The sequence below is a fragment of the Paracoccidioides lutzii genome (genome assembly GCF_000150705.2).
Source record: "Paracoccidioides lutzii Pb01 unplaced genomic scaffold supercont2.21, whole genome shotgun sequence".
Lineage (NCBI taxonomy): Eukaryota > Fungi > Ascomycota > Eurotiomycetes > Onygenales > Ajellomycetaceae > Paracoccidioides > Paracoccidioides lutzii.
Genome location: NW_015440967.1, coordinates 311,452 through 326,060, shown reverse-complemented (window position 1 = coordinate 326,060; position 14,609 = coordinate 311,452). Strand labels below are relative to the sequence as shown.

Sequence of the window (14,609 nt, the reverse complement as noted above, 5' to 3'; positions counted from 1 at the left end):
GTCGTAAACGTTGTATAGATGTCGATATAATGTAAATAAATGCATAGATTCCTTCAATGTTGATTGAGGACCATGAGATAACAATTGGGGGATGATGCTGGCGACAACGGATCGGAGCGATTGCTTGATAATTAATTTCCCCAAGGTCTCTTTCAAAGCTCATCATGGAATTTCATGGGCAATCGTTGTTCTTTGGATGCCAGTAAGCCCCGGCTTTGGGCATTCAACTGATTACAGCGAACACGGTATTGCGGCGTTTAAGCCTAACTACCGCGCGCTTATTTTACCCAATCACAGAGAGACATCATTAGCCGCCATGCATCAACCTTACCCAGAGCCAAAACCTCCTGGGGCACATTGGCGAAGATGGTATCAAGAGCATTTAAAAATAATACAGCGTCCCACATTCTCTCAATTCAATTCGGTTGTTTACAATAAGTTGAAGAACCCATCACCCCACCGTGTATATTCTCATAACTCCATTTATCACCAGCACCAGCAGCAGCAGCAGCAGCGGCGGCGCGAGAACTAGCAACAGGTACACCGCTAGCAGCTATAGTAGTCTCCGCCGACCAACTCGAGAACTGCCTCGTGGGAACCTTCTGCTCAAACATTATATCTAATTCTGCAGCAGAACGACCCATCATTTCAGGCACAAGTTTCCAAATGAGGTATCCAGTCAGCGCGCACAGGCCAAAGTAGATAAACCCTGTTTTGGCTCCAAGATTGCCCTTGTCCGTGTTGTATATGTATGGCAACGCAACTGCGAAGATACATGCATAAAAGCTATGCACAGCCCATCCGATAGCCTGAGTCCTCCCACGGAGACGAAGGGAAGATGTCTCCGCCGTGCCAAGGACGGAAGCTGGCCAGACGCCGTTCGCGCAGACAAATATGACGCCAATCATACTTGCGGCCGTGAACCTATATCATTGTGAGAAGAATGTTGAGTTAGAAATTATCGCTACCAATTTTCCTTTCAAGGGGCGCAGTCGCTACATCCATGCTGCCTTGCTTTTGCGCTCACGATGTGAAAACTTGTGGAATGAATGAAAATGAAAGAAAAATCGACATACCACATCGTCACCGGGCTATCAAAGCAGCCCGAAATCCCCATTGCACCCCAAAATGCTCCAGCAATACCAAGCGTCCACAGCATAAGCGGCCTGCGCTTTGTAACAGACAATGTCCACACAGATATGATGTTCGCCACCAAGCCAACTGCAACACCAATCTGTAAAAGCAGAACACTGAGGATCGGCTTCATGCCAATGGTCTGTGCAAAGTAACTGGCTGTCGCAAGCAAGCCCAGGCCAAAATTCTGCGGTACAACGTGGCAAACAAGCACGATGATCGTCCTCCGAAGATCCACACCCCTAAAACAATCGATGAACCGCACCTGGGAACCTATCCTCTTCTGAATCTCCCTCTCCAGCTCCATGGTCTCACATAGCTTATCCACCATCTTATCTGTATCGACTTCTTTCCGGTGGAGACGCCGTTGCGACTTGCGAGCATCATCCACTTTACCCACACGGATAAGATGTGGCGGACTCTCCGGTATTAAAACCGCAATACCCAACAAGATCGCCGAAAACACCCATTGGGACGCAACGGCGATCAAATACCCCCACCATCCATCGACAGACAAACAACCAAAGACCACCAAGGTCCCAAACAGCTGTCCCATCATGGTCATCACGGGTAGAAGTGCCTGGCTGGACCCTCTGAGCGCACGCGTCACGATCTCAGAGGTGTATATCTGCACGGTACATATAGCCTGACCTGCTGCAAAGCCCTCGACAAGCTTGCCCAGCAAGAATATGCCCCGACGAACGTCTATGTCGGGTGAAAAGGCGGACACAAAACAGATTGCGATGCCAAGGGCTGATATCACAGCGCCCAGTGCGAGGGAGAAGCGGCGACCGTACCGATCAGATACCCAGCCGGCAACGGCAGCCCCTGCGATGTTGCCAAGGGGTGGTGCGGCGGTCCATACACCCAACCACGCGGAAGGGATGATGTATTTTTTGCCGAACATTTGGCCGTAGTCGCGTCTGTTGTGGATGGGGTTGGCTTTGGATTAAATAAATTTAAAAGGTAAAAGAGGTAGCCCTTTTGCAAGGACAAGGTAAAATGCAGAGAGGCGAGTCATCTAACTCACTGGAACTCAGGCATTGCAGTCAGCGTACTGACAATGACCATGTCAAATCCATACAGGAGAATGCCCGGTGTTGCGGCGAAGGTATATGCAACAACTCTAGGGAATTGTTTAATAGCCTTGAAAAGAGGCAGTTTGGCGGGATCAGCGCTGTCGAACTCGTAGATGGAATCGCTACTTCCACTGCTATTACCCATTGTCATTGTCGACTCCGTGGACTCAGTCAGTTCCATCATCGTCAGTGTAGCGGTACCCTTCTCCTTCTCCATGACTACTCTCGTTTTTGACAAATTATATTTGTCTTGGTCTGCCTTGACGAAACCCAGGGCTGAAAATGCGACGATGAGTGTGTCCTTCGTTCCTTCAGAGCTTGGTTGGTGATCAATATGTGGCGGATAACGCGTAGTCAGACACCGTACGTCGACAGGGTAAGACCGAAGGGGGCATGTACCGAACAACTCTAACCACAACAAATGATACAGCAACTCTCAAATGACAAATATGCGTCGAATATAACCAAACAAGAAGAGATGTATAAACAGATATATATATATATATATATATACAGAGGGAGGATAAATCGAGTCGTGTCATTCAATATCCTAAACTCGCCCTCCAGAAGCCCCAAGCTGACGAACCTGCCGAGAGCTCAACAACAGATTGAGATGCAGTCTTCTCACCCATGGAATATGCTGCTGAAACAGACCAGTTGATTCCCCAATATCCTATCGAGAGGAAACAAATATCATAAAAAATAACTTGGAACTTGTCACAGTCAAGGTATATAAACTCAGATACAGATTTTTGTACATTTGCAGGATTCTTATATTTTGCAGGGTATACTGAACATGGAATAAGGGCCTGAAATCCCGGACCCAAAGCCAAGCGAATCGGCGCAAAAACCTCATGCACCAGTCCAACTCAAAGAGAGCCTTCAGGGGTTAGTGCTCGTTGGATTACTCTACAGAGTCTAGTGCTGTTAAAAATAATCGAGCCCTATGGAATTGCTACTGGGCTTGGAATTTAAACTCTACCGGAGTTCCGAGTATCCTTGCCCCCTGCAGTGGGTTAATTTTGATTTTACCAATCAGCAAATTCGAGCGCCTAGAGGATGCTGATTAAAGACGGGACGTTTTTGTTGGAGGATTCCCCGGCTTCCCGACGTCACGTGCACCTATGTATTTATTAGTAGCTAGCTAGCTTGATAACGGTCCTCTAAGAGGTTATGAGACCCTCGAATTAGAGGTCTTTCGCTGCGAACAACGTGAGGAGAAGCTACAAACGAACAGCTACAAACAACGTGAGGAAAAACACGAACAACAATTGGACGACATCGATGGTCAATCTACGTTCGGGTAGAACGCCAGATTTGACAGAAGAATACATGCCAAAAAGGAGACAAAACCAAGGATCTGAGAATAGGACCCCAGAGATTAGGACTTCAGAGCCCACAGGTTCGCTGCCTACACCTATTACAGTCTGTAGAAGTGCCCCTGGAGCATTTGAAATAGACAAGATGATTCCAGAGAAATCAGATGAGTCTAATAACACATATGAAGACCTGGTTGATGAAATGTCAGAGAATATAATTGACCCTAGTGGCCAGGTGTCAGGAGTTAGTGAAGAAACTCTGATAAGATTAGAGATTGCAAAACTTCAGCAAGAAGTTGAAATGATAAGAGCTAGTAGGGAGGCACTTATTACCAATGCTAGTGATAATGAAATAAGCAAAGATCTTGCAAACTATCTACAGAGAAATGATAGCATTATTGTCATAATAAAGATCTTGACTGAATTTAGAGATCAAGTGAAGCATATCAAGAAATCTGTCATTCTGATTAATTTCACAAACTATTTAATGTGAAGAGAAGAGATAATACTGGTTGCTAAGCAATCTGAAATTAATAATATTTTCAATGAGAAGCAATCTACCTCAGAGGATGATGCCAGTATGAATATACAATATTTTTGAACTGAAAAAAATATATAACTCTATAATTATATGTTGTCTTCAATCTTTCTATAAGTAAGATCTCATTTTATAATACTCTCAAATCATCAGTTGTCAGTATATATTCTATGAACAATCATAGAAGAGAACTTTTTAAAAAGGTCTGCAGTTCACTACATTTATTTTTTTGAGAAATTAATTAGCTTGACAGCTAAGATGAAAGATTTAGATAGAGCTTTTATAGAATGTCTAATCATCATTCAGACTGAATATACTTATTTGAAATATAAGATTGAAGATTTTGTTCTTTTCAACTGCTTGTTAACTGATGTCAGTGCTGAATGAGCATTATTCATCAGAGATAGAATGAATCACACTAAAAAAGATGCCAACACTTATAATATTGAGATAGATTTTATGAGACTGTGTTGAGATATTCTATTATGTCTATCAGTCTCTGAACAGAATATTGTCTTGATAAATACAAGAAATTCTACAAATAATACTCAAGATTCATGAAAAAAGAATAAAAGTAAGAATAAGAATTTAAGAACTAAAGATAAAGATAAAGATAAGAAGTTCAAGCAGCATAGCAACAACATGAAAAAGATATGCTATTACTGTCAGAAGACAGAACAACTCAAGATTGACTATTGAATAAAATATTCAGAAAAACATTCTGCAGATTATAAAGAAAAGAATAAACATAAGAACAAGAATAAAGACTACACTACTTCAGTTCATAATATTGTGAAGCAAGTATTCTCTGCAAAAAAAATGATTTATTTCAGTGATAAAGTGATGAAGAATATCTGAGTTCTAGACTCTGAATCAGAAGCTCATGCTACATCTCTGAAGAATATTGTTGAGGTTATACTTCAGAGGATGAATGTCATATTGAAGATAACAGATGAATCTACAACATCAGTAGCAGTTGTAGAGAGAGTGTGCATTCCAACTGAGAAATTAGATATTGAACTGAATAATATCTGTTATGTTCTGAAGCTGAAAATCAATTTAATAAGTCTTAGAAAACTTGTATGCAAAGGTTATACTTTCAAATAATTGATATATAACAATAATCATTCAATTTTGATGATACTTTCTGACAGAATAACAGGTTTCACAGTGTATTTGAATGAAAAGAATATCTATATGATGGAGAAATCATCAGCATTAAGAGATTTAATTTATTTTGCAATGTCAAATGATGATTTTGAACCTACATGTGTCTTGTAATCAAATAATGATTCTCTAATGAAGCTGCTCAAAGAGAATATCAAGACTTTAAAATACATGATGATACAGTAGCATCAAAAGCTGAGTCATTTAAACTCAGTAGATATATCAAGAATAACTGCAGATTCTAGACAAGAAATGTGAATAAGAGATCAAAGGACTTTGTCATTCTGCAAGACATGTATACAAGTAAAAATGATCTATCTATCTTTTGTTTCAATGAGCAGAGCTGTCAAATCAGCAATGAATTTTTTTGTGAATCTTGCAGAAAGGGAGAAAACACTATATGATGAAGAAAATCTACTCACTGAAGAAGATGCAAGATATTGAATAAGAATTACTAATAATATCACTCACTTTAGATAAATTATTCTGATTATCATAAAAGTAGAGATCATATCAGTACTCATGAGCTTTATTAACATGATTGAAATAATATCTTAATAGTTTGTAGGAACTCTACACTGAAATGATGACAGAGAGTTCAAAAGTGATGATCTCAAGATATTTTATAAGAATAAGAAGATAGTATATGAAGCGGCAACTTTAGATACATCTCAATCAAATGACTCTGCAGAATATGTGAACTGATTAGTGATGAATAAGACAAGAAGTTTACTATTTGATAGTAAGCTTGTCAGAAAACTTTGAGATGAAGTAATGCAGGCAGCTGTAATATTGATAAATACATTTTCTACATCAATAAAGATTTTTAACTGCAAAGATGACAGTTTATTGACATCTTTTGAAATCTGAATAAAAATTTAACTGTCAGCTCATTGAATCTACAGGTAAGAATGTAAGATTTACAAGAAGAATCTGAAAATGACAAATAAACTCACAGACAGAACAGATGATAAGAAATGACAATTGATGAGTTATCAAAAATTGCATCAATATCATATATGAGACTGAAAAGAATATAAATTAGAGATTGTTAGAGATGTTATTTTTGATAAAGATCTTGTTACAAAATCTGTTCCTGTGAATGCTGTGAGTGAAGCTGTTGAGATGATGAGAAAAGATATCAAACTGTCAAAAAAATTAGATATTATTGACTCTCTGAATGATTAATATTACTGTCTGCTAGAATAACTAACAAAAGATAAATCAGAGGTTCTGAAAATATTAATTAATAATAATCTGAAGAATATCATTAATTCAGTTTATCTGCTTAATGAGATAGAGCTAGTTAAGGATAATGAATCTGAAATACTCATCAGTAACACTGATTCTGTTCTGAATATGTTTATAAATCACTCAAATAATCTGACAGAGATGAAGAAAAGTCCAGATTAAAATCACTGACTTGAGATAATGAGAAAAGAAGTCAAAACATTCAAGAATAAGAAGACATATATTATCATTGAGAAGATGTCTAAGATGAATGTTTTGACAGACAAATGAATGTTTGATCATAAGTTGAATAATAGAGATGAGATAATTCATTTTAGAGTCTGCTGAGTGATTAAAGAATTTCTGCAACAGCAAAGTATTCACTACTTCAAGTTCTATGCTACAGTTGTCTCAGAGTCTATAAGTCACTTTTTATTCACTATATTAACTGCTAGAGGTTAAAAATCAAAGTTGATTGACTATATGTCAATATTTTTGAATGATATACTATCACAGGATGAAATAATTTATATGCAGTTATCTACAGGCATTAAACATGAAAGGAAAGGACTGATTAGTCTTCTCAGACAGAGCTTGTATAATATGAAGCAAGCTGCAAAGATCTGATATTTTGTGATAACAGAGCATCTCATATTACTAAGATTCAGAATTTCAAAATATGATGAAGAATTTCTATTTCATTCTATCTACAAGATCTATCTAACACTACATAATGATGATTGCAAAGTTATAAGCCCCAAAGAGACAGAATTAGATTGAGTGTTAAGTGAGATATGAAAGAAATTTGATACAAAAGATATTGAAGAAGACAAGTCTTATCTTGAAATGAAGATCAAATGCAGGTCAAATGATGATTTAGTGGTCTCACAGACCTACTATATTGAAGAGATTCTTGAAGATTTTAAGATGTATAAGATTAACCCTGCTGGCACACCTATGATGACAGGTATACAACTTGAATTTACCTCAGAGAAGAATAGTAAATTGAAAGATGAGTTTACAGCTATAAAATATCATCAGGAACTTGAATCACTTTAATATTTTGTATCAAGTACAAGGTCAGATTTAACATTTACTATGAATTATTTGTCAAAATTCAACTCACACCTGAATAAGAACTGCTAAGCAGCCCTGAAGCATGTCCTTCACTATGTAAAAAAGATGAAAGCTCTGAAGATAGTTTACAAAAATAAAGGAGATAATAGAAATCTACAGTCAGTTGCTTATTGTGATTCAGATTGAGCAGATACAGACTCTTAATATAAATCAACATCTGACTATATCATCATAATTAATGAATCCTCAATATCATGACACTCACAACATCAAACATCAACTGCAAAATCAACAATAGAAGCAGAGTATATCACTGCTAGTGAGATTGTATGTAAGCTTATTTAATTGAATGATATGCTGCAAGATGCAGGCCTGATAAAAGGGAAGTCAAAGATCTGCACAATATTGCAGATGAATAATAAAGATACCATTGATCTGGCAAAGAAGGAGTCCTTAACAAAAAGATCCTGTCATATAGAGATTCATTATCATATACTTCATGACCTAGTTGAGAAGAAAGAGGTAGAGCTCTCATATATAGATTCTACAGTGAATAAAGCAGATGAATTTATGAAGTCTCTGCCAAAGCCAGCTTACAATGAATTTGTGGAGAAAATAAGATTGATGGAGGTCTGGTCTCATTGATGAGAATGATTGATTTTACATGATTTTGTAGCCCCTAAGGAGGTGTAATAAGAATACAGGTTAGGAGAATAATTGTGTGCTTTCTTTGCAAAGTTACAGTACAGAGGTGTAATAGAGCTTTTCCTAATAGGGAAACTAGCATCTGATTCCTGTATTTAATTTTTATTGCGGATTTGAGGGCATTCAGCAGCTAGGGGATAGGTGGCAGAGCTCAGGCTCACCGTGGCATGGGGGGGTGTTAGAGGATTCCCCGGCTACCCGAGGTCACGTGCACCTATGTATTTATTAGTAGCTAGCTAGCTTGCTTAGAGTCACACAATGCAACAAGGTTGATAACGGTCCTCTAAGAGTTTTGGTGTTGGGTTTGGTTGGTGGGTTGCCGAATCTTGAGGCGTTGGTATCGACATTGGCATTATTAATTTGGCGTTGAAGCGTTGGTTTTAGCAGTGCGTGCGAGCTGTTGGTCCAAAAGCCATCGCCGCCCGCTGGTCGATATTCCCGAGCGTGGATCCACCCCGAGGTTGAATATCACTCACTTCCCCATATCAAGTTGAGGAACTGCTAATGTTCATATTCCACATTGTAGAGAAAGAGGAAGTGTGGTATCTTGTTCAAATGGTTTTGAAGGGTAATTCCATCCATAGACGCAAGGGATAGAAACATTCTTCGTAAACGGATTTAGACCCGGTTTCGAGAGAGATAAAGATTGGACCCCCCCCTTTTTTTATTTTTTTATTTTTCTCTCGAAACCAGCAGCACAAGAGTATGGGGTACCCGGTAATAACTTCACATGAAGAATCGTAACAAAAAGCAGAAGAGTTGGCAAGTTAATCGAACCCACTTTTTGCACGCCATACCCCGCACAGAGTTAGCCGTTCATATGCTTCCCCTTTTTTCCATCTCTCTATTGTGATGGATAGGTGGTGAACTCTCCAGACCCTATCCACCTAAAGAGATTTCACATGGGCTCTTCTTCTGTTACATTTCCCCAAGATACACTACCCAGCTTTGCCAGACGGTTGGGTTTAAAGGGTCTGTCTCATTGTGAGTCTTGGACTTTTTGGACTTTTTGTTGGCATGTGGTTGGTGGTGGCCCCTTAGTTAAGCTAATGTTTAACTAATAATAACAACTGACCCTCGGGAACCAAGACCAACAGGACCCATGGATTGGACAGAACTTCAGATCAACTAGCATACGCATAAAATAACTTCTATCAAATGGGTTCCTGATCTGTATGAGCTTGCAAATATATGTACTTGGGCATTTGGGGCGGACATGTGTTTTTTTTGGTCTTCGGTTCATCGATTGCGTCCCCCACGGCCCTCGCCTCTGCTCCCTTCTATCAACATGTGGGAGAAGATGAACTTTGGCATAACTTTCTAGTCTATGCATGCGAGGGGTTTTGGTTGTACCTAGGGTAAGATCTGTAGGATCCAATGGCGGATTGGGGAGATGTATGGATAGATTCCAAACGAGATGGTGGCATAAGAATCCTGCATTGTATACCTCCCTAGCTAGGTATTTATATAATAAGTAACTTATCAGCTGAAGGCTCCCTTATAGTATAGATAGGGAAAATACAAATGATTGTCTTTGAAGTATTCTGGATAAATATTCTGCTATTGGATTTGTTTCTCACACATCAGATATGAATATAGAGTGTGGATTATATCCCTGTTTTTTGACAAAAGCATCAAGTGACAATATAAATATCGTAAAGGTATTATTGCCTATTATCAAGAAAGAACTAGCGGTTCAGACCAACAGGCAAACAGGCAAGTAAAACAGAGGCAGCAGAATTAAGAAGTGGTGACATTAACATTAAAACAAAAGAAAAAGCATGGCTTGAGAGAGACAGCCAGTACTGAAGTGAGTCTATATGAACAAAAGAAAAGAATGGAAACAACATGAACTCCAAAACACACGTGAAACAATGCCACTATTATCGAATCAACAACGGCGTTTGATGATGCGAACCTGGACCAGACGAGACAAATGGAACAGATCATAGTCATCAACATCATACGATCATAGTTTAACCCCATGAAGAACGAATGTGCAATTAGGGAAAAGGGGGATTGTAAGGGGGATAGTAAAGGGAGAAAAGACTGCCTGTATATATGATTTATGACTTCGCGTTGGTTTGGGGGACATGACAATGATCTTTCTGTCAGGCGGGGAAAACGAGTGAGATATATCTTTAGCCTCCTCTTAACATGTCCAAGCTGCTGGATATCAAACACCTCATCCCTCCAAACACCCAAGTTCGACGCCTGAGGGTATAAAAGAGCGCATGCAAATATGAAAGAGAAAACGCATTCAAACCCATCTATGAAGCGCCACAGAGCTACAGGAAAGAAAAACATGTTAGTAACCGTCAACCACCACCACCACCCTTCTATCTTGAGCAAGAAGCGAAAACTTACAGTTTCAACAATAATCCCGGTAATCTGATACGGATCCGCATTAGACGCAGGTCTTCGATCCTCGAAGTATCCCTTGCCATCCTTCGCGACCTGGCGTGGGATACGAATGCTGCCACCACGGTCTGCTACACCATAAGTGAATCGATCAATGCTACCCGTCTCATGGCGGCCAGTCAGACGATCTTCGTTACCCTCACCGTAGACGGCAATGTGTTCTGAGTGGCGGGCTTCGAGCTTCTTCATCGCGGCCTCAATGACCTTCATGCCACCTTCAGAGCGCATGGCTTCCGTGGAGACGTTGGAATGCAGGCCAGCTCCGTTCCAGTCACCGGGAATTGGCTTTGGGGCAAATGAGATTATGGCTCCGAATTCTTCGGCGACGCGGCAGAGAAGGAAGCGGGACATCCAGAGCTGGTCTCCAACTGTGATTGCAATGGGTTAGATGTTATATATATATAAATATATATATATATATATTTCCCCCCCCCCCCTTTAAAATCACCATATGCAAAATGCATGCATGTACTTACGGGTGATGCCTTCACAGGGTCCAACCTGATACTCCCACTGAGCCGGCATGACCTCTGCGTTGATACCAGAGATTTTGATACCAGCGTATAGACAGGCTTTGTAATGCGACTCGACTATGTCACGGCAATGGACTTTGCCAGTGCCAACACCGCAGTAGTATGGGCCCTGAGCTCCAGGGAAACCACCCTTGGGCCAGCCGTATGGCCAACCATCGGGGCTTAGGAGGGTGTATTCCTGTTCAAGGCCAAACCAAAAATGTTCGTGGGCGTGAGTGCGCATCAGCTTGGAAGCCTCGTGGCGATAGTTGAATTTGTTAGGGGAGCCGTCCGAATCCCAGGTTTCGCAGAGGACGAGGATATTGTCGCCGCGGCGGAACGGGTCTGGGTACATGGCAACGGGTCGCAGGTAAACGTCTGAGTTTTCACCGGGGGCCTGGCCCGTAGACGAGCCGTCGAAATTCCATTCTGGAAGCTCTTCGACTGACTTGACGGGGCCGTTAAGGGTCTGGTGTTTGTTCGTGATAGACATGTTAGAACTTCCTTCGACGCACTGCACTGTGCTGTCTAGTTGGGAGGGTGGGGTGAAGTCATACCTTTGTTTTTGATCGGACGCCACTTGAAGCATCAATCCAGACATACTCCGCCAGGACATGGCCCCGCTGATCAAGGCTCATATATTTCATGAGCTGTAAACAGCAATAGAAAAAGAGAAGAGAAAATCCATCAGTCACACTTCCAGCTGGGAATTGAAACGCGGTCCTCAAACCCGTTCAATATTGGGGGGCTTGAGGAGGGAAAATTGACAAAAAGTGAGTCAAGCAAGGGAAGAAGGCAGAGAAACGTACATTCTCCGTGTTGGAGAGATGTGTTGACTGAAAACCCTACATCACATACTGTTTGTTAGCCGATGCTTCTTTTCTATAGCACTTGTCGGCACAACAGGAGAGGGGCGGTGACCGGAGAGGGCGCGTGAAGGCAAACCTACCATGTCTAGAATGAGTGCGGTGTTGCTTCAAAGAAGGGGTGGCGAAGTAGTTCTTGGGTTGAATGGACAAGATATGCGCGCAAAAGGAGAATTGAGCAGTTATAGGAGATCGATGGCGATGACGACGGAGAGAAGTTTAAGAGAAGAAGATAGAAGAAAATGGATCTGGCATGAAGAGAGGGGACGGGGTTGAATTTGAATGGAGAGCTGGAAGGAGGAAAGAGGAAGAACGAGAAAAAGTGGAAGTGGGAGGCGAGAAGTTATTTCAACCTGCTTTTTTACTTTACTTCATTCTGGGGGTGGGGTGGCATGTGCGTGCGTGCGTGCGTGCGTGTTATCTGGGCATCCGTCCAGTAATGTATCGTCCTGTATCGTCCTGCTGTTACCGTATCGGTATCGTTTCCGTTTTACGTCCGGCAGCTGAGCCACTGGAAATGAGACTCCAGTGTGGCGGTGCGATCGCCCAAGTCGCAGGGTTTCCTCTCAACTCATTATAAGAATGGTTGAAATTTCCCCCGGGGGGTTTTCAGGAAGAAAATCACTGTCCTTCTTTCGAAAATTCCACTATTGTTTTGTTCCTTTCCCTTCCTAGAAGAGTATTTTTAATACAAATATATTTTTGATCTCGGATTTTTGTCGATCGAACTAACTAACTTTTGCGCGGTGTTGTTGGTCTTAGCGCAACTTGGAAATGGCTTGAGGCAACTGGGCAGTTCCAGAATCACGGTATTACTACCGTGGCGGTATGTCACGGAATCGATATAGCGAAGCACACAAAACCGTTATCGCAATTAAAAAAAATAAAATAAAATAAATAAATAATAGTCATCAATAATCACAATGACTTTTCTGCAGTAACTAAAAAAGCTTCGGAGGGTTGTTATCTCTTAACGTTATATCGCATCAATCACCCCGCGCGCATGGGAGTCTTTCAATTGCCGAACCAACGAGGATCTACAAAGTACTGTGTACGGCTGTTCGAATAATATGCCTGTGCAAATAAATCTACATGAACAGCCTGGCTTCAATCACCCGTTACTAGGCAACCTGGGTTTAGATTGGGTTATTTCCTCTTGGAAAGGAGCTCTTGCCCGGGCCAAATGAGGGTCCCCTGGGGGGGGAACGAAGCTCGCTCGCTTCCTTGCCCCAACACCCAACTTGCCCGTTTTTTCGGTTAGCTCCCACACAAATATTCCGGATTTGGGCCTGGCCGAGGAATACTTTCTTGGATATATGCCGACTTGCTTTGGACCTGGAATGACTTCGGAATAACAGAGTGTAAATTGCTTCGTCTAATCAAAACCCGAAAGAAAAAAAACAGACTCGATTCCAAGAAGATTCGGGTTCCAGGAATACACAAGCGGGGATAGAGATGAAGCACAGTCCCGTCATAGTCGGGTGTAGCCGGGATGTCGCCGGAAGCTAATCTTCGGGACGTGGCAATTGCACCCGTATTTACCAGGTATTTCACGTGCAACTTGCTCTCTGTGCGTAAACTAAACTTGTGGGGCAGTTATTTTTTCACTTTTGTACGTACTGACCCGAGAACGATGATGTCATGGATCACCCGAATATGCGTTATGGAGACCAGTTCTCACAGGCACGGAGTCTTTTCACACCCTAAAATATGAACTCGGGTCTGATGTAAACTGTTCAATCGTTTGGTCTTTCAATGCTTAGTTCAGCCTTGCCGTGATATAGCACTGCACAAAATGATGCAACCATGCTCAGTTCTTTTAATAATAGGTTCAATGGATATTATCTTCTTGGTCCCCTTCAGCCCTGACAGGTTTGTTTATTTAATGCATGTTAATTGGTTGCATGAGGGAAATGCCAGATGCAGTAATAATTCCGCTCCTTTACTTCGTAAATTTTCCAACGTCTGATCGCTCAGCGGCCAAGGGTCTGGAACAAGTGGGCCCTGGCAAACCCGACATTGCCCGCCCTGGGCGACAATCCGCCCAACCGACAATCGCTGACAATATGATATTTTGCCAGCTGATTTTCAATTGAAAGGTCGTTTGGTACTCTGTGTTATATTACGGAAGGGGGTGGGTGTCATGTGGAAGAATGTTGAACTGCTGCTTGCTTGCTGTGTCTGATATTTATTTACGGGTTGCTGCTGATAATATCCCCTTGTTTTTTTACACCAAGCAGGTAACTAGTGTGGTTATACAACTAATGATGAGGGCAGCAAATCATCGACCCCGGACACACCTGTCAAAGAATGAAAATGGCTCAACCCGCTCCGAAAAAAACGTAGATTAATAAAATCTGGGGTTACAGTTGAACGTATCACCTCGTCCAAATTTAAAATAAACAGTCGACATACGCTGCACATAATTACGCCACACGTATTACTACTGCATCTCGATTCAACGTCCTCAACACCAGGGGCAGGGATTAGGGTTGGTCAATGGTCAGAGTTATGTGATAAAATCACTGTCGTCAAAGAGCAGATGGTGTATGTAGTTTTAA

The 14,609-nt window shown here is 41.3% G+C and overlaps 3 protein-coding genes across 3 annotated transcripts; 1 reads left to right on the top strand and 2 right to left on the bottom strand.

Annotated features, from left to right (window-relative positions):
• Window positions 1-416: 416 nt before the first annotated feature.
• PAAG_07006 (hypothetical protein) lies at window positions 417-2,430 on the bottom strand (the record flags this gene model as incomplete). The annotated part of the gene is made up of 3 exons (XM_015846091.1): window positions 417-924; window positions 1,077-2,057; window positions 2,165-2,430. The coding sequence occupies 3 exons, from the start codon at window positions 2,428-2,430 to the stop codon at window positions 417-419; spliced, it is 1,755 nt and encodes a 584-aa protein (XP_015700526.1).
• A 1,067-nt stretch (window positions 2,431-3,497) lies between these two features.
• Window positions 3,498-4,025, top strand: PAAG_07005 (hypothetical protein; the record flags this gene model as incomplete). The annotated part of the gene is made up of 1 exon (XM_002791048.2): window positions 3,498-4,025. One exon carries the CDS (start codon window positions 3,498-3,500, stop codon window positions 4,023-4,025), a length of 528 nt encoding a protein of 175 aa, XP_002791094.2.
• A 6,494-nt stretch (window positions 4,026-10,519) lies between these two features.
• On the bottom strand, window positions 10,520-11,829 carry PAAG_07003 (glutamine synthetase; the record flags this gene model as incomplete). The annotated part of the gene is made up of 4 exons (XM_002791046.2): window positions 10,520-10,537; window positions 10,617-11,038; window positions 11,147-11,651; window positions 11,740-11,829. The coding sequence occupies 4 exons, from the start codon at window positions 11,827-11,829 to the stop codon at window positions 10,520-10,522; spliced, it is 1,035 nt and encodes a 344-aa protein (XP_002791092.2).
• Between the last annotated feature and the right edge of the window lie 2,780 nt (window positions 11,830-14,609).